The 23,496-nt window shown below is 41.6% G+C and overlaps 1 protein-coding gene across 2 annotated transcripts; it reads left to right on the forward strand.

Moving 5' to 3' along the window:
• Window positions 1–658: 658 nt before the first annotated feature.
• LOC132591720 (ovomucoid-like) lies at window positions 659–22,313 on the forward strand. 2 transcript variants are annotated; one of them, XM_088662043.1, is made up of 8 exons: window positions 659–823; window positions 1,990–2,024; window positions 3,116–3,243; window positions 4,034–4,082; window positions 7,136–7,257; window positions 7,738–7,792; window positions 8,253–8,368; window positions 9,637–9,782. In XM_088662043.1, exons 1-8 carry the CDS (start codon window positions 778–780, stop codon window positions 9,680–9,682), a joined length of 597 nt encoding a protein of 198 aa, XP_088518169.1. In that variant the 5' UTR covers window positions 659–777; the 3' UTR covers window positions 9,683–9,782. The 2 variants fall into 2 exon arrangements, with proteins under 2 accessions (XP_088518169.1, XP_088518170.1); XM_088662044.1 differs by lacking the exons at window positions 7,136–7,257; window positions 7,738–7,792; window positions 8,253–8,368; window positions 9,637–9,782 and adding exons at window positions 19,492–19,613; window positions 19,851–19,905; window positions 20,796–20,911; window positions 22,168–22,313 and having other exon boundaries at window positions 672–823.
• The last annotated feature ends 1,183 nt before the right edge of the window (window positions 22,314–23,496 follow it).

Raw genomic sequence — 23,496 nt, forward strand, 5'->3', positions numbered from 1 at the left:
ACTTTGGGCAAGAGAGGAGACATCAGCAGCCCTGGCAACCAAGATTGTTGTAGGATAGACAATATGTTATTATCACTGTTGTGCTGATTGCACTGATAAAGAGAAAAGCTTACCTCAGAAACCATTATTCTTACAGTGAATTCATTGGGAAAAGATTTCTGATTGGCTTCAGATCAAATGCCCCTCTCCAGTTGCTTTTCTCTTAAAAGATATACCGTGTCCCCTATTTAAACATGTAGTCATAAAATAAGCCATAGCAGGATTTTTAAGCATTCAAGGAATATAAACCATACCCCAAAAATAAGACATAGTGATAGGCGCAAAAGCAATGCCGGCCACAGCAGGAGAAGGAGGGGAAAAAAAATTAGACACCCCCTGAAAATAAGCCATAGTTTTTTGTTTTTTGTTTTTTGAGGAAAAATAAATATAAGACGGTGTCTTGTTTTTGGAGAAACACGGTAGAAAATAAAGGAACTGTATATCTTATTTTGGTGGCAGGAAAAGCAAGTTTGAACTAAATCAAGTGAGAAGACACATTCTACCTTCATCCTGTCCTGATCCTTTGGGTGTGGAAAGAATCCCCGTAGAAGGTCAACTCTTTATGTTATGAAACTGTCCTTAGAGTGCCAAGTCTTTCACAAGGAAGAAATCTAAAGTAAACTCCTGTGTATATATATAGAGGTCCTTGCATGTGTGCATCTGATATCCTGCTGGTAAAGTTGTTCTAGGAGACAATCTTCTCAGCTGAACATTGGTGCATTCAGTGCTCAGTGAAGAATGGGTGCATTTGCGGTTGTTGTTCTGGCACTTTGGTGCTTCACAGGTGAGTCACTCAGAGAGAGAGAGGAAGAGAGGAAGAGAGGAAGAGGGAGAGGGAGAGGGAGAGGGAAAGGGAGAGGGAGAGAGAGAGAGACAGAGAGACAGAGTAAGATTGGGGAAATGGCACACTGAGAAAGCAACATGGACAAATCCACGCATCCCTAGGTGAGTCACTCAGAGAGAGAGAGAGAGAGAGAGAGAGAGAGAGAGAGAGAGAGAGAGAGAGAGAGAGTATTACTGCTGACATCCTGAAAAATCTTCTATATTGCTCAGACGACAGACCTGATATGGAAGAAAATATTTAGTTTCAGAGGGAGTTTCGGCAGGTGCAGCTTGCCATGAAAGGGTAGAAGAAAGTTAAGCTGTCTCACTGAAATTCCGTTTTCTACAAACCCATAAAAAGTACTGGGACCCTGTTCTGTGATCCCCTATGTATGGCCATAAGTAAGGATGGAAGAGAGGTTTGGTTTGGTTCGCATTTTGATGTGCACCTAACTCAATTCACACTTCTTAATAGTTGAACTGAAACAGGGCTATCCTTCATGAAAATGTGCACAAGAATGTTTCTACTGTGGGAAATTGTGCATTATAATACAATTTTTTGTGAAAATAACTTACAAAAATGCATCATTCTAGGGAAAACTCCTGCAAAAGTGTGTATTTTAGGACAGACACACACTAAAATGAGGTGGACTTTTAAAATGCAAGCTGAAACACAAACCAAACGTAAGATTGGGAAAATGGCACACTGAGAAAGCAACATGGAGAAATCCACCCACCCCTAGAACAGGAAAAATATTACAGACCTGATTAGAGGCACACATTTATAATTATATGAAATGACTGGCGCTCAGCATACCAGCTGCTGATCATTCTCCCATCTCTATAATCTTATGAAAACGTTGTTATTAGGCTTATTAAAGCATTAATTGGATATTCATAGTAGCGGTAAAAATGTCTCATACAGCAAAGAGTTAATACAACTGAGTAACTGAGTAATCTGAAATAGGTCTAGTAAGTCTTATAATCATTTTGTTCTACAATACATTCTTAGTTTTAAAGAAGGAGAAGTAGTGGTGCAGCTCTTAATCTCTTTAGAGATTTCCTTCTGAATTTTTGGGAGCTTGAGAGCTCAGAAACGTCATCCATATATTTTTGGTGTCCTTTCAGGCATCTTCGGGGACGAAGACGTTCAGGCGAACACAGTGAGTAATGCCATATTGCTCTTACAGCCTTCTGCAGTTGGTTGGCAATACAGCTAAAGCTGTAATTGCAAGTTGGCAGGTGGAGAAGAATTTGAATTGTGTTCCTCAAGTGTAAGTGGGAAATGCTGGTGTTCTCACTGCAGATACATAAACCCCCACACAGCAGTTCTCCTGCGCAATTATAGTGAAGGAGAGCTGTGGAAGAGCACAGTTATTAGCAGTGATATGACCACTCATTTCAGTGGGACGTGAGACCTTCTCTTTGAATGGTGCTTCGTTTTTGAGATTGCTTGGGTTGGGGAAGGGAAGGAGGGAGGCCCCAGGCCCATCCCCATCCCCCTCCGCATCTAGGTACAGTGACAGGGGTGTCAGGAGGACAATTCTGCAGCTGTGGCTCACCATTCATGCTGCTGCTGCTCATTGGAACAGGAAAGACATTCAAGAGTGGAACTGATCATCTGGGTGGTCGCGCCCAATTGAGAAAAGCTGATGAAAGTGTTGTGCAGCTGACCAAGCCTTGTGGCTGACCACCACAGATAACCCTACACCTAGCAAATAGCATTAAATCTACAAAACATAGCACAAGGCAATTGGGAAGCCTGTGCTTTTATTTACACAAAGGACTCAACTATACAGCTACAAACAAAACGTTTTAAGTGTATTGTAAAGTGCATTATGCAAATGTGATGCTAGATGGCGATGGTGAGCTATGGCAAATTCAACGTATTTTTCAAAACGTTTTTTAAAAAGCATTTTCACAAGGTTTGTTTATTATGTATTTAGATTCTACCACATAATTGTCTGGCTATTCTATATATTCCAAGTTGCAGTTTTTATATGCTGCCTTTTGTACAATGATGCCCTAGGCAATTCCACACTTGAGAAATTCATTCAACCATTTTTCCTGGGTTCAGTCTTCTGCATGCTTCTTCCTTGTGAATAATGGGAAATGTAAAAAGGAAAGGTAGATTCATAAGGTACCCTCTTTTCTCCTGTGTATCAGTTATAAACTTTAAAGGATGAAAGCCTTGAGAGGTTATAAAGGATAACTGTTGTGTAGACATATAATGTTGTTTGTTTTCTTTTTATAGTTGGATTGCAGCCAGCACCTCAAGGCAACTGGTAACGGACTAATAAGCTGCACGAGGATGTATTTTCCAATCTGTGGTACAGATGGCAACACTTATCCTAATGAATGTGAACTGTGTCGCCATAACCAGTAAGTAGCGCAGATGCAGAAGATTCTTTGCTGGGCAACAGATCATTGCTACAATTAGTTATAATGATGTCTCATCAAATTTGTTTTATCAGTCCCTTTTCCATCCCACCCCACTTCCAAGATGGAGACATGACTTACATGGGAACATTCCCATTTTACCACCATTCCCCTGTGGTTAGCCGGAGACTGAGAGATTATTTCTGGGCCAAGGTAACCAGCTGAGGTTCAGTGCTCAGTGATCTCTGTGTAAATCCAGTGTGCTTACAACATGCCGTTAAACTTACTCTCTGCTCTCTGCTATTCAGTTCATATTTTAATATACATCCAGCTAATTTGTACAGCCCAAAACAATATATGATCCAAAACGAAGATATCGTTCAAAATATATGTGCAAAAATCTTTATATTAAAAGTAATGTACATAAAAATAAGTATAGTGCTTAAAAAACATATACAAATGCACATTATGCAACATGGCATACAAAAATGTACAGTATTAGGATACAATGCACGCAAAAAGGAATTTCATAAGATTTTTTATTTAGTTAGTTTTTTTAAAACACAAAACAGATGTGGAAATGGGGTGAATTAAACATAAGACTGGAAAGTTGAGGGACTAAAATGGACAGATTTATCCAATGTTTGTTTCTGGGGGTACTCAGAGGTATGCAGCTAGTTGCCTGTGACTTGCAAGGTCTACTAGTGCGCTGACCAATGTTTATTATGAGTGTCATTAACCCAGAATACAGGAAATTGTTTGCTAAAGTTCCCTAAATTCTTCTCTTACGCAGGGAAGAAAACAAACTAGTTGGTAAGAAGAATGTTGGAGAATGTGCAAAGGTAGGTATAAAGAGTTTTGTGGTGAGAAATTGAACCTGCCGAACCAAACTGGCAAAATTGTTGTGTGATTTGGAGGGAATTGAAATGTCTTAAACTTATGAATCACTGCAAAATTATATCTATATATATATATATATCTACACACACACACACACACACACACACATAATTAAAAGCAACTCCTGGTACAGTGGTACCTCGGTTTTCGAATGTTATCCATTTCCGAAGATCGTTCGAGTTCCGAAACATTCAAAAACTGAGGGCGGTCTGCAAATTTAATAGAGAAAATTAAGAAAAATACAGTGGTACCTCAGCGGAAGCTGCTCGACTTCCGAGGCACGTTCGAAAACAGAAGCATTTACTTCCAGATTTTCAGCTTTTGAAAACCAAAACGTTTCTCACTGGAGATGTTCAAAAACTGAGGTGCCAGTGGACAAGGCAATCAGACTATAAGGACAACCCCTCCATTCCCTAACCACCAAAGACAGAAATAGACACACACATACAAACACACCTTCAAAACAAAAACAACAACATTCCAAACACCTGGAGGAAAGGAAATGTGCTTGTGCAACCTTAGCCTCCCTTTTTGCCGCCCAGAGCAATAGCTACGGCATGTGGGGGAGCCATTTTTTTTGCCCCCAGGTGAAGCCTCCAGAGGAGGACCACTGAGGCTTCCAGCCCCTGTGTGTGCAAAATGTGCATGGCTGCTGCTGCTGCTGCTGCTACTGCTGCTACTGTTGTTTTTGGCCAAACTGGGTCTTTGACCTGGGAGAAATAAAGCCTAGTTTTACCCCTGTTGCCACCATCTTCCTGAAAACTGCCAGAGGGGCACGTAGAGAAGAGTTTTGATGATGACCTCAGGGCATGGACAGGCTAATATGGGAAAAGGTGTTCCATAACGTGTACCATATTAGGGCCCTGAGCTATATAAGCCTTCGTAGCACGGCCTGAGAAAAAACGGCTGTTTCTGTAAATAATGTATTCTGTAAATAATGGGATCAAACCTCATTTACAATTTCCTAAGAGGTGTTTGGTTTCCCATAAAATACATGCAAGTCCATTTGCCTTGATTGCTGAGTAGGGATGCCAGTTTTGTATAGGCAAGTTACATGATCCTGAGCAAACCCACGTGATGTACTGCCCCCCAAAACTAATTTTTTTTAAAGGATATCTTAATAGAACCATAATTTCTGACCAGTTGGAAGTAATAGATTCACAGTTATTCAACACTAGTCAGACCTCTTCTGGAATACTTTTACTTTCCTAAAGATTTTTATTAAATTTTCATAACTTTAACCAATTACTTCCAAATTTCTCTTATAATTTGACTTCCCATCTTCCCTCCCACATACTGCATAATATCACATGTTCCACGTAATGCATATTCCTCTATTATATCTCACATTCCTCTGTTTCATGTATTATCATTTTCTTCCTCTTGCTCAAATTTCAAATCCTGCCCCGATTTCATTTGCTTATGGTTTTTTTCTTCCAAATAATCCCCAAAAGGCTTCTACTCTTCCATAAATTGTCCATCATATTGATCTGTCATTTTCACTGTTAGCTTTGCCAGTTCTGCATAGACCTCATCTGGAATACTGTTTCCACATTTTAAGAATAATGTAGCCCAATTGGTACAGGTTCAGAGGGTGGCAATTAAGAACATCAACACGATGGAAAACAGGTCCTACAAGGACAAATGGAAAGAATACTGGATAGGTTTAGCTTGGAGCTGAGGAGGGATATGATATGATCCTTGAAGGATTGTGGAATAGAAGAATTTTGTGAACAGCCCTGAGATCCCCAGGTACAGGGTGGTATAATAATAATAATAATAATAATAATAATAATAATAATAATAATAATAGGTAAAAGGTAAAGGGACCCTGACCATTAGGTCCAGTCGTGACCGACTCTGGGGTTGCGCGCTCATCTCGCATTATTGGCCGAGGGAGCCGGCGTATAGCTTCCGGTCATGTGGCCAGCATGACAAAGCTGCTTCTGGCAAACCAGAGCAGCACATGGAAACACCGTTTACCTTCCCGCTGTAGCGGTTCCTATTTATCTACTTGCATTTTGACGTGCTTTCGAACTGCTAGGTTGGCAGGAGCTGGGACCAAGCAACGGGGGCTCACCCCGTCACAGGGATTCGAACCGCCGACCTTCTGATCAGCAAGCCCTAGGCTCAGTGATTTAACCACAGCGCCACCTGGGTCCCTTAATAATAATAATAATAATAATAATAATAATAATAAATAATAGAATCATAGAGTTGGAAGAGACCACAAGGGCCATCCAGTCCAACCCCCTGCCAAGCAGGAAACACCATGAAAGCATTCTTCGGCTTAAAGACCTCCAAAGAAGGAGACTCCACCACACTCCTTGGTAGCAAATTCCACTGCCGAACAGCTCTTACTGTTAATAGAAGAGGGCAAGCTTGTTCTTTGCTGCCCCAGAGAACTAGGGCAGAACTAGATTGAATGTGCTCAAGCTATAGGAAGCTAGGCTTTATTGGGAAATTGGAAGAAACTACTTGATGGTAATAGCAGTGCAACAATGAATGAATTACTGAGAAGGATGGTAGGCTGGAGGCCTTCAAGTAGAAGTTGACAGTAATCTGTTGCAGATGCTCTAGTCCTGGATTCCTCCCCCCCCCCCAAAAAAAACCAGCTTATGATTCTAAGGACAGCCACAAGCAGCCTTTATACACAGAAGAAAATATAGCTAAATAGCTATCCGAATCAAATGCATTACTGATGGTGGATAATAGTGTGATTCATTAAGACCAGACATTTAATATGGCTAATTCCGAGTTTTAATTATTCTTCAAAACAATGCCTTGGCAGTCAGCTAAAGAGCCACACTGGATAATTTCATTCAATCAATGTTATTTGGTCTAGTGATCTATATGTTCCTTCATCCTTGTACGAAATAAAAAGGCATGTAAAAGGAAAGGGTAGATTTCTACACCCCTTGGAAACATGAATGTGCAGAGGTAATTATAGAGAGGATTGCTGGGTAGAATAAAATGCTACATGTTTCTTTTATAGATGGATTGCAGTGAATTCAGACAAGCAAAAGGACTCATGCTCTGCACAAAAATCGCTAAACCAGTCTGCGGAACAGATGATACCACATATATCAGCAAATGTGATCTTTGTCGTCAAAACCTGTAAGTAATGTGGATACTGAACATTCCCCCCCCCCGGCAAAGGATCATTCTTTATAATGATATCTCATTGTATTTATTGTATTTGGCCCTTTTCCACCCCACCTTCTTTCCAAGCTTACACAGTGGCTTACATGAGACCAATCCTATTGTATTCTCACAGTCCAATGATTGGTTATTAAGAGAATGATAAATGATGATTGGCCCAATGCAATCCAATAAGCATCAACGCTGATCAAGGATGTGAAACCAGTCCCACATGCAGTAGATAAAGTGAAACCGGATCCTTATGTATCTACAGAGTCTATTTTTATTTCAAGTAGCAAGAGGACAAAAGATCTGCAATAGATGAAGGAGCTCAAGGATACAAATTATAAAACCAGCTCAGTCAAGCAGTTCTGAAGAGCTGAACATACAGTAGTTTGTTTTCATAATGTGAACTACAGGAAAGAATTTGTCAACTTTTATCTCTCTCTTACCCAGGGAATCCAACAAAAATGTGGGTGTGAAGTATGAAGGCCAATGTATTCAGATTCAGGTAAGCAGCATGATTGTGTTATTCTAGATATCGGGAGTGGCAAGTATCAATTCCTCTCATAACAGAATCGGAAGCAAAAAACCTACATTTTTGCAGTTGTGGAATTTTTATAAGGTATCAAGCGTGAAAGAAGGCATAAACTTAGTATGTTTAGACAGAATTGGGTAAAGTTTATTGAATACTGACATAACAAAGCACATGCTTCACATGAACCAAAATATTTATTTGAGATAATATAATGCATATCAAATTATGACTGTTGTATTTCCTATTCCTTCATTTTTTGTTTTTTGTTGCAAATATGCTTGACTTTACAAAATTGAATACAAATTGCACTTTAAAAAAGAAGTTATGTTGAACTGGTGAGCAAATTTGATGGCTACATTACTACTTATTTTGTGAAATGGAACTTAGTCTTATTTAACGGGAAGACAGATTTAGAATATCATTCTTTTTGCAGGACTATTGCAAGAATTTTGGCCCAGATGATCGAATGTGCCCCTTGAATTATATGCCTCACTGCGGTTCTGATGGGAAGGTCTATGGCAACCAGTGTAATTTCTGCATTAATGCCCTGTACGTATAGAAATAATTGTTTCTTTTTAAAAAAAAACTAAAGTGATGATAACATGATAGAAGAGAAAGATATATTCAAAACCTCCAAGTTGTTTCGTATACTTACGATGACACTGTGATAGTTTTGGTAGGATGAGAATTAAGCCACCCTACATATATCCTTACTGCATTTTTATATTTTGTTGGAAGCTGCCCAGAGTGGCTGGGGTAACCAACTCAGATGTGCAAGGAAGTAACAACGACAACCACAACCACAATGTCAAGGATTCTCCAGAGCTGGGATATAGTCACATAACCAAATTCCTGGATTCACTTTTGTCAGTTGAAAGGGTTAAAAATATGGTCTCATAATCATGCTTCCATCCAGACTATACTTTGAAGTTTTTCCCCAATTTGTAAAGTCTCACAAAAACATGGTCTCTTTGTTAACTATTGATCCATGATCTGTCAAGCTACTCTGGCATCACCCAGACTATACATCCCACTTTAAACTATGGTTTCTCCTAAGGAATCCTGGGAAGTATAAGTTGTTGTTTGCAGCTGAGAGTTGTTAGGAGACCCTATTCCCCTTAGAGAACTACAATTCCCAGAGTTCCCTGGAAAGAAGGAATTCCCTGGGAATTGTAGCTCTCTGAGGGGAATAGGGGGTCTTCTCAGGACCTTTAACAAAGTACACTTATGCATAGCACAGATGTTGCTGAAGCAAGGTACAGTATCCCTAAACATCGCTGCTCATACTGACAGTTCCATTTGCAGTGTCTGTTGTGTTTACAGTGGTACCTCAGGTTACAGATGGTTCGGATTACAAACTCTTCGGGTTACAGACTCTGCTAACCCAGAAGTAGTATTCCGGGTTAAGAACTTTACCTCAGGATGAGAAGAGAAATTGTGCTGCGGCAGTGGCACGGCGGCAGCGGGAGGCCCCCTTAGCTAAAGTGGTACCTCAGGTTAAGAACGGTTTCAGGTTAAGAATGGAGCTCCGGAACGAATTAAGGATGTAACCAGAGGTACCACTGTATTTAAATGGGAAGATTTTACTAGTCAGAATTATTTTGATTGATTTTCTGTGGTGAATGGCTTACATTAGGAACCAAAATGTTCCTTTTTTGCATAGTGGGAAGCAGTTCTAGGGGACAAGATGGAATGCAAGTCATTGCATTTCTCAAACTAAGAGCTGCTTTAAACAACAACAACCGTATATAACTTTGTTTTATGATTCCAGTTACCCACAATCATAATTTCAATATATGTTACCCTTTTCTTTCCAGGAAGAGCAAAGGGGCTCTGTTGCTCCAGCATTTTGGAATGTGCTGAGAACGTGACAGATTTCCAAGAGACCTATTTGCCTTATACTCTAATAGCAAATGTTCCAAAAAGAAGGTCTGATTTGCCAATAAAGATGTCTAACCTGCAACCATGTATTGTTTTGATCTCTTCTATAATGTCTCACTTTACGTCATGGAACGCATTGCTATTTTGGTTGTTCTCTCTTTCAATACCAGGCTCATTTATATCAGAGGGTCTGTGTAGGGTTTAGGGTTTTAACCCCAGGAAGGAAAGCATATTTGTCCAGTGTACCTGAACAAGTAGTCTATCCTTTCCTAGAATATGTCACTCACAGTAGCACACAGGTCACAATATTTGAGCAAGTGGGGGAAAGCAGAGAGGGAGAGAGAGAGATAACACACAGCAATGGATGTTGAGAAAAATAATTCAGGCATTACTGCCAGGCAAATGTGAAGGCATGTTGGACAATAGACATAGAACAAATACTTTTTTTGGAGACTGTTTCTTCAGGGAAACAAGAAGATGATGTATTTGAGATAGTAGGATGAGGCCTAGCTTTGAGACCAACGTAACAGGAAGTTCTATACTGTATTTCCAATTCCATACAGCTCTTAGAGAGATTTCAGAAAGTCTCTCTCTGTCCATCAATTCAGGCTGTGTACACATTACTCTTTACTCTGGCTCCAGTATGCTCCATGCCTGGTGTGTGAAGCTGAGTATGCATGACATTAGTCCAATACATATGTATCCTGTAATATCTTGAGACATACAGCTCTTTCCCTTGAAATAGGCTTCCACCTGATTTGAAAAGTAGGCTGTGGTTAAGCTGAAGTGTGTGCCTTTCAGACATACACTGCATGCCCAGGCGACAGCTTCATTGAATAGGAGTCTGGGGGAGAATTTCTGTTGTGAGGAAACCAAACAACTAATGTGCATCCCCTCCCCCTCTCTGGTGTGTACAGCAACATAATATTGTGACTTGAAATGCAGCAGGAGGAAACGACTTCACTGCATAATTTGCAAGCCACTAATGAATAACTACGGGACCCAGGTGGCGCTGTGGTTAAACCACTGAGCCTAGGGCTTGCTGATCAGAAGGTCGGCGGTTCGAATCCCTGTGACGGGGTGAGCTCCCGTTGCTTGGTCCCAGCTCCTGCCAACCTAGCAGTTCGAAAGCACCTCAAAATGCAAGTAGATAAATAGGAACCGCTACAGTGGGAAGGTAAACGGCGTTTCCATGTGCTGCTCTGGTTTGCCAGAAGCGGCTTTGTCAGGCTGGCCACATGACCTGGAAGCTATACGCCGGCTCCCTCGGCCAATAATGCGAGATGAGCGCGCAACCCCAGAGTCGGACACGACTGGACCTAATGGTCAGGGGTCCCTTTACCTTTACCTTAATGAATAACTAGCCTAAATGTTATAAAACGCATAGTTGCCATCCCCCGTCCCCGTCCCCCCATATGAGAAGATGAACAGCCTTTATCTCTTTCTTCTTCTCTTTCCAATAAGCTCAAAGTTCTCTCTGGGCATTCCAGTCCCATATAAAAGCAATGCTTGAGGTGCTTCCATTGGTGTCTACATCAAACTTCCCAAACTGGAAGATCAGTTAGAAGATCTCTGCATATAAGAGCCTCCCCAATGCAGAAGTTCACCCTCCAACTCACAGAGGATGATGGGGAAAGCAGTGGGGTAAAGCTTAGTATGCTTCTTCTTGCTTGCATGTTGCGTTTGCATGTGAGTGGAATACCTGAAGAGGGTTAGATCAGTCCAAACCAGAAAAATAATAAAGGCATGGTATGGAGGAAATCCTTTTGTAATAAGTTATTCCTATACTTATTAGAGGAATAAGTATAGGAATACTTAATGCACACAGAATGAGTTTATACTTAAACTCTCTCTTTCAATACCAGGCTCATGTATACTTAAACTCATTCTGAATCAGACCGGACATGGGTTAGAGCTCAACATCGAGCCTACCAAGTGGCAATGGCAATGGCGAAGAGGACCTTCTTCACCGTTTCTATTGCATCTGCAGAAAACAGCAGCAGGAGACTTTTTCAGGTGGTTCGCAATCTATCGGAACCACCTTCATCATCGGGGCCTGGTAGGGACCCCAAGATCTCCTGCAATACTTTTGCAAAGTTTTTTTTTACAGATAAAGTCGCTGAGATTCGGAAGGAGGTAGACTCCACCGTGGGAGCAGGGCCAGGGCGGGAGAGTGCTAGAGCCCTGTCTAGTCATGTTATATGGGATCAATTCCAATCTGTTACCTCCGAGGATGTGGACAGGCTGCTTGGACGAGTGAAACCAACCACCTGTCTCCTTGATCCTTGCCCATCCTGGCTAATAAAAGCGAGCCGGGAAGGGCTGGGCGATGGGCTCCGCATGGTGGCGAATGCTTCCCTCTATGAGGGAGCCTTCCCAGACCTACTGAAAGAGGCGGTCATTAAACCGCTTCTTTTAAAAAAAATCTTGAGACCCGGCCAATATGGCCAATACGCCCAGTCTCAAATCTACCATTCTTGGGCAAGGTGATTGAGCGGGTGGTCGCTGAAAAACTCCAAGCACGCCTGGAAGAAGCGGACCATTTGGATCCCTTCCAATCGGGATTCAGGCCTCACCATGGGACTGAAACTGCCTTGGTCGCGCTGGTCGATGATCTCCGGCGAGCTAGGGACAAAGGTGAGAGCTGTTTCCTAGTTCTGCTGGATCTCTCAGCGGCCTTTGACACCATCGACCATAACATCCTTCTGGACCGTCTAGAGGGGCTGGGAGCTGGGGGCACTGTCATACAGTGGTTCCGCTCCTTCCTCCTGGGCCATGTTCAGAAAGGGGTGGGGGGGGATGAGAGTTCGGACCCCTGGGCACTCACTTGTGGGGTGCCTCAGGGTTCTGTCCTCTCCCCCATGCTTTTTAATATCTATATGAAGCCGCTGGGAGAGATCATCAGGGGGTTTGGGCTGGGTGTTCATCAGTATGCAGATGACACCCAGCTCTACCTCTCTTTTAAATCAGAACCAGTGAAGGCAGTGAAGGTCCTGTGTGAGTGCCTGGAGGCGGTTGGAGGATGGATGGTGGCTAACGGATTGAAGTTGAATCCTGACAAGACAGAAGTACTATTTTGGGGGGACAGGAGGCGGGCAGGTGTGGAGGACTCCCTGGTCTTGAATGGGGTAACTGTGCCCCTGAAGGACCAGGTGTGCAGCCTAGGAGTCATTTTGGACTCACAGCTGTCCATGGAGGCACAGGTTAGTTCTGTGTCCAGGGCGGCTGTCTATCAGCTCCATCTGGTACTCAGGCTGAGACCCTACCTGCCCGCGGACTGCCTCGCCGGAGTGGTGCATGCTCTGGTTATCTCCTGCTTGGACTACTGCAATGCGCTCTACGTTGGGCTACCTTTGAAGGTGACCCGGAAACTGCAATTAATCCAGAATGCGGCAACTAGACTAGTGACTGGGAGTGGCCGCCGGGACCACGTAACACCGGTCCTGAGAGATCTACACTGGCTCCCAGTACGTTTCCGAGCACAATTCAAAGTGTTGGTACTGACCTTTAAAGCCCTCAACGGCCTTGGTCCTGTATACCTGAAGGAGTGTCTCACCCCCACCATTCAGCCCGGACACTGAGATCCAGCACTGAGGACCTTCTGGCGGTTCCCTCATTGCGAGAAGTGAGGTTACAGGGAACCAGACAGAGGGCCTTCTCGGTAGCGGCACCCGTCCTGTGGAACGCCCTCCCAGCAGATGTCAAGGCAATAAGTAACTATTTTACTTTTAGAAGACAACTGAAGGCGGCCCTGTTTAGGGAAGTTTTTAATGTTTAATGCTGTAGTGTTTTAATATTCGGTTGGAAGCCGCCCAGAGTGGCTAGGGAAACCCAGCCAGATGGGCGGGGTATAAATAATAAAATATTATTATTATTATTATTATTATTATTATTATTATTATTATTATTATTACTACTACTACTACTATAAGGAATATAAAATACGGCATAGTCCAGAATTCAAAATGATATTATCATCTGCACAATAATACTCTGTCTCTGTATGCTATTATACTGTAATCCTGAGATTATACTGAACGTACTCAGACCCTGAGGTCATTTTCCGAGGCCCTCCTTCATATGTCGCCTCTTCAAAAGGTCCGGAGGGTGACAACACGAGAAGGGGTCTTCTCTGCAGTGGCTCCTCGTCTGTGGAATGCTCTTCCCAGGGAAGTTCGCCTGGTGCCTTCATTAGACACCTTTAGGCACCAGGCAAAAACGTTCCCTTCTAACCAGGCCTTTGGTTGATCTTATTGACATCCAACACCCTTTTAGAATGAGGTTCTTTTCGGTGTGTGTGTGTGTGTGTGTGTGTGTGTGTGTTATTGGGTTATTGCTTTTAGTTTGATCTAATATGTTATGGTCTTGTTGTGAACCACCCTGAGACTTCTGGGTATAGGGAGGTGTATAAGTTGAATAAACCACCACCACCACCACTACCACCCTGGGCCGACTGTAACTAAGAAGGTGGGAAGATGGGGGCTGTGAGTGCAGACTGAGGTTGGTGAGGCGGTGCCCTGCTTTCCCGAATAGACCAACCTCCATTGCTCACTGGGATGCTTGGGCCATTTGCCTTCACCTTAGGGGCTCCCCTCCACCTCAGATGTTCTGTACTTCTGAAAACCTCAGGATGCCCCCAAATCTGCTGGTTGCGTATGTGTGTTGCCATTTTGGCTACACAATGATAGGCAGCAACATTAGCAATAAAAGATGGATAGTCCCCCTAGTGCACATGGAAAGACTGTTCTAAAATTGTTGTTCCTGCAAGTAGCGCAGGGGGACACATTTACTCTCACCTCTCCCAATTCCAAGATGACTCAGGAGCGTCTGCAGCTCCCGAAGGGAAAGTGAGGGGTGAGGTCTACCTGGCGGGTTATCCACCAATCAGAAGAGGGTCGGAGATTGGCTATATAAGCCAGCTCTTTCCCCCAAGTCTGTTTCCTAAGCCAACAGTAACGTGAGGGAGAAGATTTGGTGTGCTAAACAAACATGTCTGTCTGTCTGTCTGTCTGTCTGTCTGTCTGTCTGTCTGTCTCTCTGTGTGTGTCAATGGGTTCTATCTGTGTGGTCTCTCATTCTTAAAATTACACACACACACACACCTACCCCAACTTTATATGTGATTGGGTCCAATCCCCATTCAAAGGGGAAAGGCTGACACACCAGTGGACCTGGTGCCCATTGGGACTGGTAGGGCAGAAAACAGGATCTGGAGCCAATCACAAGAAGAGCCATCTGCTGGGTGGTTGTAAGTAAGAAGCCAGACAGGGGGAAGGAGGCTGAAGTTGACTCCATTTGCCCTAATGAATCAGTGGTCAATCCACACTAGGGAGAAGGGGGTCTACCTTAGATGTCTCCCTAATGAGCTGGTTTTCTACAAGCAGGGAGGTAGTGTGTGTGTGTGTGTGTGTGTGTGTGTGTGTGTGTGTGTGTGTGTGCGCACGCACATGTGTGCATGCATGTGTGGGCACAAATCATATTGACAGGCAATCTAACAGTGTGAAGTGTTATAGTTCATATTGAGTAAATTCAGCTGAGCATTTAAGCTTTACTCTTTGTGTGTGCGTGTAATTATTAACAAACTTCCAAATATTACTGTATATTGTCCCCCAAATTCCATAAATATATTACCTTTCTGTGTGGTGCTGAAAAGTGGGGGGGGGGTTATTTTTTAAAAAATCAGATAATAGGCTAAACAAACAGAACATAAATATATGGAGAGATGTTTGTCCCAAGGGAACAATACAAGGCTGATAATGCTGCTTAGCTTATTTATTGATTAATCAAATTAAGATCTTGCAAGATATTCACTAGCTGGCAAAGCAGACTATAAGCAGAAGGAAGAATATATTTCTTTGTGGTGATGGTATGGGTGAGGCCTGAAGAGAAAGGGACATTTCCCTCCATAGATGTTATAGCTTGTTTAGATTATACGTAAATCCAGCACTAGATTGGACAATATATTCTTATCACTATTGTGCTCATTGCACTGATAAAGAGAAAAGTTTACCTCAGAAACCATTCTTCTTACTGTGGATTCTCCCTACCCCCAGAAGATTTCATTTCATTGGGAAAAGACTTCTGAATGGCTTCAAATGTCCCTCTCCAATTGGTTTTCTCTTAAAAGATATAGTAAATAAAGGAACTGTACATCTTGGTGGCAGGAGAAGCAGGTGAGAAGACACCATTCTACCTTCATTCTGTCCTGATCCTATGGGTGTGGAAAGAATCCCCCCAGAAGGTCAAATCTTTATGTTGTGAAACTGTCCTTAGTGTTGGATTTGACTGACACATCCCACAAACCCCTTCTCAGGCAATACAACATTAATAAACTGAAGAACTTTACTCTTCTACACAAAGTCCCAGTTTTCCTCGTAAGCTCTGGAAACTTTCGTTTGTCAGAGGTTTGTTAGGATATCTACCGTCATCTCTTTGGTGCTGCAGTAACATAGCTCCACAAGACCATTTTGAATCATGTCATGTATATAGTGGTACTTCACACCAATGTGTTTTGATCTTGCGTGAAACTTCTCATTCTGAGATAACTTTATACAACTTTGATTATCTTCCAACAGTTTGACAGGTACTTTGCTCACCAACCCAAAATCTTTAATGAGTTGATCCAGCCAGGCAACCTCTCTGCATGCTTCTGTAGCTGCAGTATATTCTGCTTCTGTGGAAGATAACGCTATACAGTTCTGCTTATAACTTTCCCATGAAATAGGTCCATCTCCAAACATAAATACACACCCAGATGTAGATTTATAATCAACATTGTCACCAGCCCAATCTGAATCAGTATACCCAATCAAACTAGGATTACTGACAGATGGTAATCTTAATTTATAATACATAGTACCCTTTAGATACCTCACCACTCTTTTTACACTTGCCCAATCATACTCAGTGGGAGAATTTACTTTCCTACTAAGTATCCCCACTGCATTAGCAATATCAGGTCTACATGTAGTGACTAAATATAAAATATAGTTTATATTTATTGTGACCTAAGTATGTACTCAATTAATCTGACAGTAAACAAGTTTATATTGTTATCATTCAGATTCATGTGTATTTATTCTTTCAAGAGGGACAAAAGTGATTAACAACCAAGAAGGCAGAAAGGACTCATAGGAGTCAGCAATCCACTTGCTGCTGTGTAAATTCAATAAGGAAACGTTTAACCCTGCTATATTTTATAGTAACGTTCCTACACTTAGAGTGCCAAGTCTTTCACAATGAAGAAATGTAAAGTAAACTCCTGTGCATATATATAGAGGTCCTTGCATGTGTGCATCTGATATCCTGCTGGTAAAGTTGTTCTACGAGACAATCTTCTCAGCTGAACATTGGTGCATTCAGTGCTCAGTGAAGAATGGGTGCATTTGTGGTTGTTGCTCTGGCACTTTGGTGCTTCACAGGTGAGTCACTCAGAGAGAGAGAGGAAGAGAGGAAGAGAGGGAGAGGGAGAGGGAGAGGGAGAGGGAAAGGGAGAGGGAGAGAGAGAGAGACAGAGAGACAGAGTAAGATTGGGGAAATGGCACACTGAGAAAGCAACATGGACAAATCCACGCATCCCTAGAACAGGAAAAATATTATAGACCTGATTAGAGGCACACATTTATAATTATATGAAATGACTGGTGCTCAGCATACCAACTGCTGATCATTCTCCAATCTCTATAATCTTTTGAAAAAGTTGCTATTAGGCTTATTAAAGCATTAATTGGATATTCATGGTAGCGGTAAAAATGTCTCATACAGCAAAGAGTTAATACAACTGAGTAACTGAGTAATCTGAAATAGGTCTACTAAGTCTTATAATTATTTTGTTCTTCTACAACACATTCTTAGTTTTAAAGAAGGAGAAGCTGTTGTGCAACTCTTAATGTCTTTAGAGCTTTCCTTCTGAATTTTTGAGAGCTCAGAAATGGCATCTATATGTTTTTGGTCTTTTTTCAGGCATCTTCGGGTACGAAAATGTTCAGGCGAACACAGTGAGTAATGCCATATTGCTCTTACAGCCTTCTGCAGTTGGTTGGCAATACAGCTAAAGCTGTAATTGCAAGTTGGCAGGTGGAGAAGAATTAGAATTGTGTTCCTCAAGTGTAAGGGGGAAATGCTGGTGTTCTCACTGCAGACACATAAACCCACACACAGCAGTTCTCCTGTGCAATTATAGTGAAGGAGAGCTGTGGAAGAGCACAGTTATTAGCAGAGATATGACCATATGTTGTTGTTGTTGTTGTTGTTGTTTTGTTTTGTTTTGTTTTTGACCAAACTGGGTCTTAGACCTGGGAGAAATGAAGCCTAGTTTTACCCCTGTTGCCACCATCTTCCTGAAAACTGCCAGAGGGGCACGTAGAGAAGAGTTTTGATGATGACCTCAGGGCATGGGCAGGCCAATATGGGAAAAGGCGTTCCATAACGTGTACCATATTAGGGCCCTGAGCTATATAAGCCTTCATAGCACGGCCTGCGAAAAAATGGCTGTTAGCTTCTGTAAATAATGGGATCAAACCTCATTTACAATTTCCTAAGAGGTGTTTGGTTTCCCATAAAATACATGCAAGTCCATTTGCCTTGATTGCTGAGTAGGGATGCCAGTTTTGTATAGGCAAGTTATCCTGAGCAAACCCACGTGATGTACTGCCCCCCAAAACTAATTTTTTTTTAAAGGATATCTTAATAGAACCAATTTCTGACCAGCTGGAAGTAATAGATTCACAGTAATTCAACACTAGTCAGACCTCATCTGGAATACTTTTACTTTCCTAAAGATTTTTATTAAATTTTCATAACTTTAACCAATTACTTCCAAATTTCTCTTATAATTTGACTTCCCATCTTCCCTCCCACATACTGCATAATATCACATGTTCCACGTAATGCATATTGCTCTATTATATCTCACATTCCTCTATTTCATGTATTATCATTTTCTTCCTCTTGCTCAAATTTCAAATCCTGCCACTGATTTCATTTGGTTATGTTTTTTCTTCCAAATAATCCCCAAAAGGCTTCCACCATTCCATAAATTGTCCATCATATTGATCTGTCATTTTCACTGTTAGCTTTGCCAGTTCTGCATAGACCTCATCTGGAATACTGTTTCCACATTTTAAGAATAATTTAGCCCAATTGGTACAGGTTCAGAGGGCGGCAATTAAGAACATCAACACGATGGAAAACAGGTCCTACAAGGACAAATGGAAAGAATACTGGATAGGTTTAGCTTGGAGCTGAGGAGGGATATGATATGATCCTTGAAGGATTGTGGAATAGAAGAATTTTGTGAACAGTCCTGAGACCCCCAGGTATAGGGCGGTATAATAATAATAATAATAATAATAATAATAATAATAATAATAATAATATAGAAGAGGGCAAGTTTGTTCTTTGCTGCCCCAGAGAACTAGGGCAAAACTAGATTGAATGTGCTCAAGCTATAGGAAGCTAGGTTTTATTGGGAAATTGGAAGAAACTACTTGATGGTAATAGCAGTGCAACAATGAATGAATTACTGAGAAGGATGGTAGGCTGTTTCTTCAAAACAATGCCTTGGCAGTCAGCTAAAGAGCCACATTCAATCAATGTTATTTGGTCTAGTGATCTATATGTTCCTTCCTCCTTGTATGAAATAAAAAGGCATGTAAAAGGAAAGGGTAGATTCTCTCTCTCTCCCCCCCCCATGTTTAGAATTAAAAACAACAACTGGAAACATGAATGTGCAGAGGTAATTGTAGAGAGGATAGCTGGGTAGAATAAAATGCTACATATTTCTTTTATAGATGGATTGCAGTGAATTCAGACAAGCGAAAGGACTCATGCTCTGCACAAAAATCGCTAAACCAGTCTGCGGAACAGATGATACCACATATATCAGTAAATGTGATCTTTGTCGTCAAAACCTGTAAGTAATGTGGATACTGAACATTTCCCCCCCCCAGGCAATGGATCATTCTTTATAATGATATCTCATTATTGAGATATTGTATTTGATATTGTATTTGGCGCTTTCCCACCCCACCTTCTTTCCAAGCTTACAGTGGCTTACATGAGACCAATCCTATTGTATTCTCACATAGTTTATTTTCATAATGTGAACTACAGCAAAGAATTTGTCAACTTTTCTCTCTCTCTTACCCAGGGAATCCAACAAAAATGTGGGTGTGAAGTATGAAGGTCAATGTATTCAGATTCAGGTAAGCAGCATGATTGTGTTATTCTAGATATTGGAAGTGGCAAGTATGAATTTCTCTCGTAACAGAATTGGAAGCACAAAAAAAACAACCTAAATTTTTGCAGTTGTTGAATTTTTATAAGGTATCAAGAGTGAAAGAAGGCATAAACTTAGTATGTTTAGACAGAATTGGGTAAAGTTTATTGAATACTGTAAGGGGGAGGGCTTATAGAGAACAGCCCCCTCCCCTCATCAGGTCGAGCTCTTCGCAGAGCAGCAAGTCCAGTTGAGGATGGGATTACAGGAATCAAGAAGTAGGGAGGGATGCGAGAGGCTCTGACAGCATGCGAGAGCCTCTGACAGCATGCGAGAGCCCTCCCCCCCCCGCGCACGCACCCCGTAGGGCGAGAGCGAGGCACTTTGGGGTTCCCAAACTGTTATGTTGGGCACAAAACAGGAAGAAGACATTCCGAGGTTCTGACTCGGACTAAGCAGACGTGTTTTCCAGACTCTTTGCACTGCAAATAATATGCACAATAAAAACACCTTAAAGAAAAGGAGGTGTGGAGCGTCATTACTCAAGAGTAGCCACAAAAACCTCTGACAAATACTGACATAACACAGCACATGCTTCACATGAACCAAAATATTTATTTGAGATAATATAATGCATATCAAATTATGACTGTTGTATTTCCTATTTCTTCATTTTTGGGGTTTTGTTTTTTTTGTTGCAAATATGTATGACTTTACAAAATTGAATACAAATTGCACTTAAAAAAAAGAAGTTACGGTATGTTGAACTGGTGAGCAAATCTCAAAGTTTGATGGCTACATCACTACTTATTTTGTAATGTGGAACTTAGTTTTATTTAACAGGATGACAGATTTAGAATAACATTCTTTTTGCAGGACTATTGCAAGGGATTTGGCCCAGATGATCAAGTGTGCCCCTTCAATTTTATGCCTCACTGCGGTTCCGATGGGAACAACTATAGCAACCAGTGTGATTTCTGCATTAATGCCCTGTACGTATAGAAATAATTATTTCTTTTTTTAAAAAACTAAAGTGATGATAACATGATAGAAGAGAAAGATATATTCAAAACCTCCAAGCTGCTCCATATCTACTTACGATGACACTGGGATAGTTTTTGTAGGATGAGAATTAAGCCACCCTACATATATCCTTACTGCATTTTTATATTTTGTTGGAAGCTGCCCAGAGTGGCAGGGGTAACCAACTCAGATGTGCAAGGAAGTAACAACAACAACCACAATGTCAAGGATTCTCCAGAGCTGGGATATAGTCACATATCCAAATTCCTGGATTCACTTTTGTCAGTTGAAAGGGTTAAAAATATAGTCTCATAGTCATGCTTCCATCCAGACTATACTTTGAAGTTTTTCCCTAATTTGTAAAGTCTCACAAAAACATGGTCTCTTTGTTAACTATTGATCCATGATCTGTCAAGCTACTCTGGCATCACCCAGACTATACATCCCACTTTAAACTATGGTTTCTCCTAAGGAATCCTGGGAAGTATAAGTTGTTGTTTGCAGCTGAGAGTTGTTAGGAGACCCTATTCCCCTTACAGAACTACAATTCCCAGAGTTCCCTGGAAAGAAGGAATTCCCTGGGAATTGTAGCTCTCTGAGGGGAATAGGGGTCTTCTCAGGACCTTTAACAAAGTACACTTATGCATAGCACAGATGTTGCTGAAGCAAGGTACAGTATCCCTAAACATCGCTGCTCATATTGACAGTTCCATTTACAGTGTCTGTTGTGTTTACAGTGGTACCTCAGGTTACAGATGGTTCGGATTACAAACTCTTCGGGTTATAGACTCTGCTAACCCGGAAGTAGTATTTCGGATTAAGAACTTTACCTCAGGATGAGAAGAGAAATTGTGCTGCGGTGGTGGCATGGCGGCAGCGGGAGGCCCCCTTAGCTAAAGTGGTACCTCAGGTTAAGAACGGTTTCAGATTAAGAATGGAGTTTCAGATTAAGAATGGATGTAACCAGAGGTGCCACTGTATTTAAATGGGAAGATTTTACTAGTCAGAATTTTGATTGATTTTCTGTGGTGAATGTGGCTTACATTAGGAACCAAAATGTTTTTTGCATATTGGGATGCAGTTCTAGAGGACAAGATGGAATGCAAGTCATTGCATTTCTCAAACTAAGAGCTGCTTTAAAAGACAACAACCGTATATAACTTTGTTTTATGATTCCAGTTACCCACAATAATACTTTAAATATATGTTACCCTTTTCTTTCCAGGAAGAGCAAAGGGGCTCTGTTGCTGCAGCATTTTGGAATGTGCTGAGAACTTGACAGATTTCCAAGAGACCTCTTTGCCTTATACTCTAATAGCAAATGTTCCAAAAAGAAGGTCTGATTTGCCAATAAAGATGTCTAACCTGCAACCATGTATTGTTTTGATCTCTTCTATAATGTCTCACTTTACGTCATGGAACGCATTGCTATTTTGGTTGTTCTCTCTTTCAATACCAGGCTCATGTATATCAGAGGGTCTGTGTAGGGTTTAGGGTTTTAACCCCAGGAAGGAAAGCATATTTGTCCATACAGCTCTTAGAGACATTTCAGAAAGTCTCTCTCTGTCCATCAATTCAGGCTGTGTACACATTACTCTTTACTCTGGCTCCAGTATGCTCCATGCCTGGTGTGTGAAGCTGAGTATGCATGGCATTAGTCCAATCCATATGTATCCTGTAATCTCTTGAGACATACAGCTCTTTCCCTGATTTGAAAAGTAAGCTGTGGTTAAGCTGAAGTGTGTGCATTTCAGACATACACTGCATGCCCAGGCGACAGCTTCATTGAATAGGAGTCTGGGGAGAATTTTTGTGCACCCCTCCCCCTCTCTGGTGTGTACAGCAATATAAAATTGTGACTTGAAATGCAGCAGGAGGAAATGACCTCACTGCATAATTTGCAAGCCACTAACGAATATCTAGCCTAAATGTTATAAAATGCATAGTTTCCATCCCCCGTCCCCGTCCCCCATATGAGAAGATGAACAGCCTCTGTCTTCTACTCTTTCCAATAAGCTCAAAGTTCATAGAATCATAGAGTTGGAAGAGACCGCAAGGGCCATCCAGTCCAACCCCCTGCCAAGCAGGAAACACCATCAAAGCATTCTTGACATATGGTTGTCAAGCCTCCGCTTAAAGACCTCCAAAGAAGGAGACTCCACCACACTTCTTGGCAGCAAACTCCACTTTAGAACAGCTCTTACTGTCAGGAAGTTCTTCCTAATGTTTAGGTGGAAGCTACTTTCTTGTAGTTTGAATCCATTGCTCCATGTCCGCTTCTCTGGAGCAGCTGAAAACAACCTTTCTCTGGGCATTCCAGTCCCATATAAAAGCAATGCATGAGGTGCTTCCATTGGTGTCCACATCAAACTTCCCAAACTGGAAGATCAGTTAGAAGATCTCTGCATATAAGAGCCTCCCCAATGCAGAAGTTCACCATCCAACTCACAGAGGATGATGGGGAAAGCAGTGGGGCACGTATATAGTGGTACTTCACACCAATGTGTTTTGATCTGGCGTGAAACTTCTCTTTCTGAGATAACTTTATACAACT

Source organism: Zootoca vivipara, chromosome 2, assembly GCF_965207765.1.
Source record: "Zootoca vivipara chromosome 2, rZooViv2.hap1.1, whole genome shotgun sequence".
Classification (NCBI taxonomy): Eukaryota; Metazoa; Chordata; class Lepidosauria; order Squamata; family Lacertidae; genus Zootoca; species Zootoca vivipara.

What these genes read in the sequence shown, in the direction of transcription:
- LOC132591720 (XM_088662043.1), top strand. Translation starts at nt 778, where the DNA reads ATGGGTGCATTTGCGGTTGTTGTTCTGGCACTTTGGTGCTTCACAG. An exon ending in AAGACGTTCAGGCGAACACA is followed by an intron (nt 2,025 to 3,115) that starts GTGAGTAATGCC and finishes TTCTTTTTATAG; the next exon opens with TTGGATTGCAGCCAGCACCT. An exon ending in GAACTGTGTCGCCATAACCA is followed by an intron (nt 3,244 to 4,033) that starts GTAAGTAGCGCA and finishes TCTCTTACGCAG; the next exon opens with GGAAGAAAACAAACTAGTTG.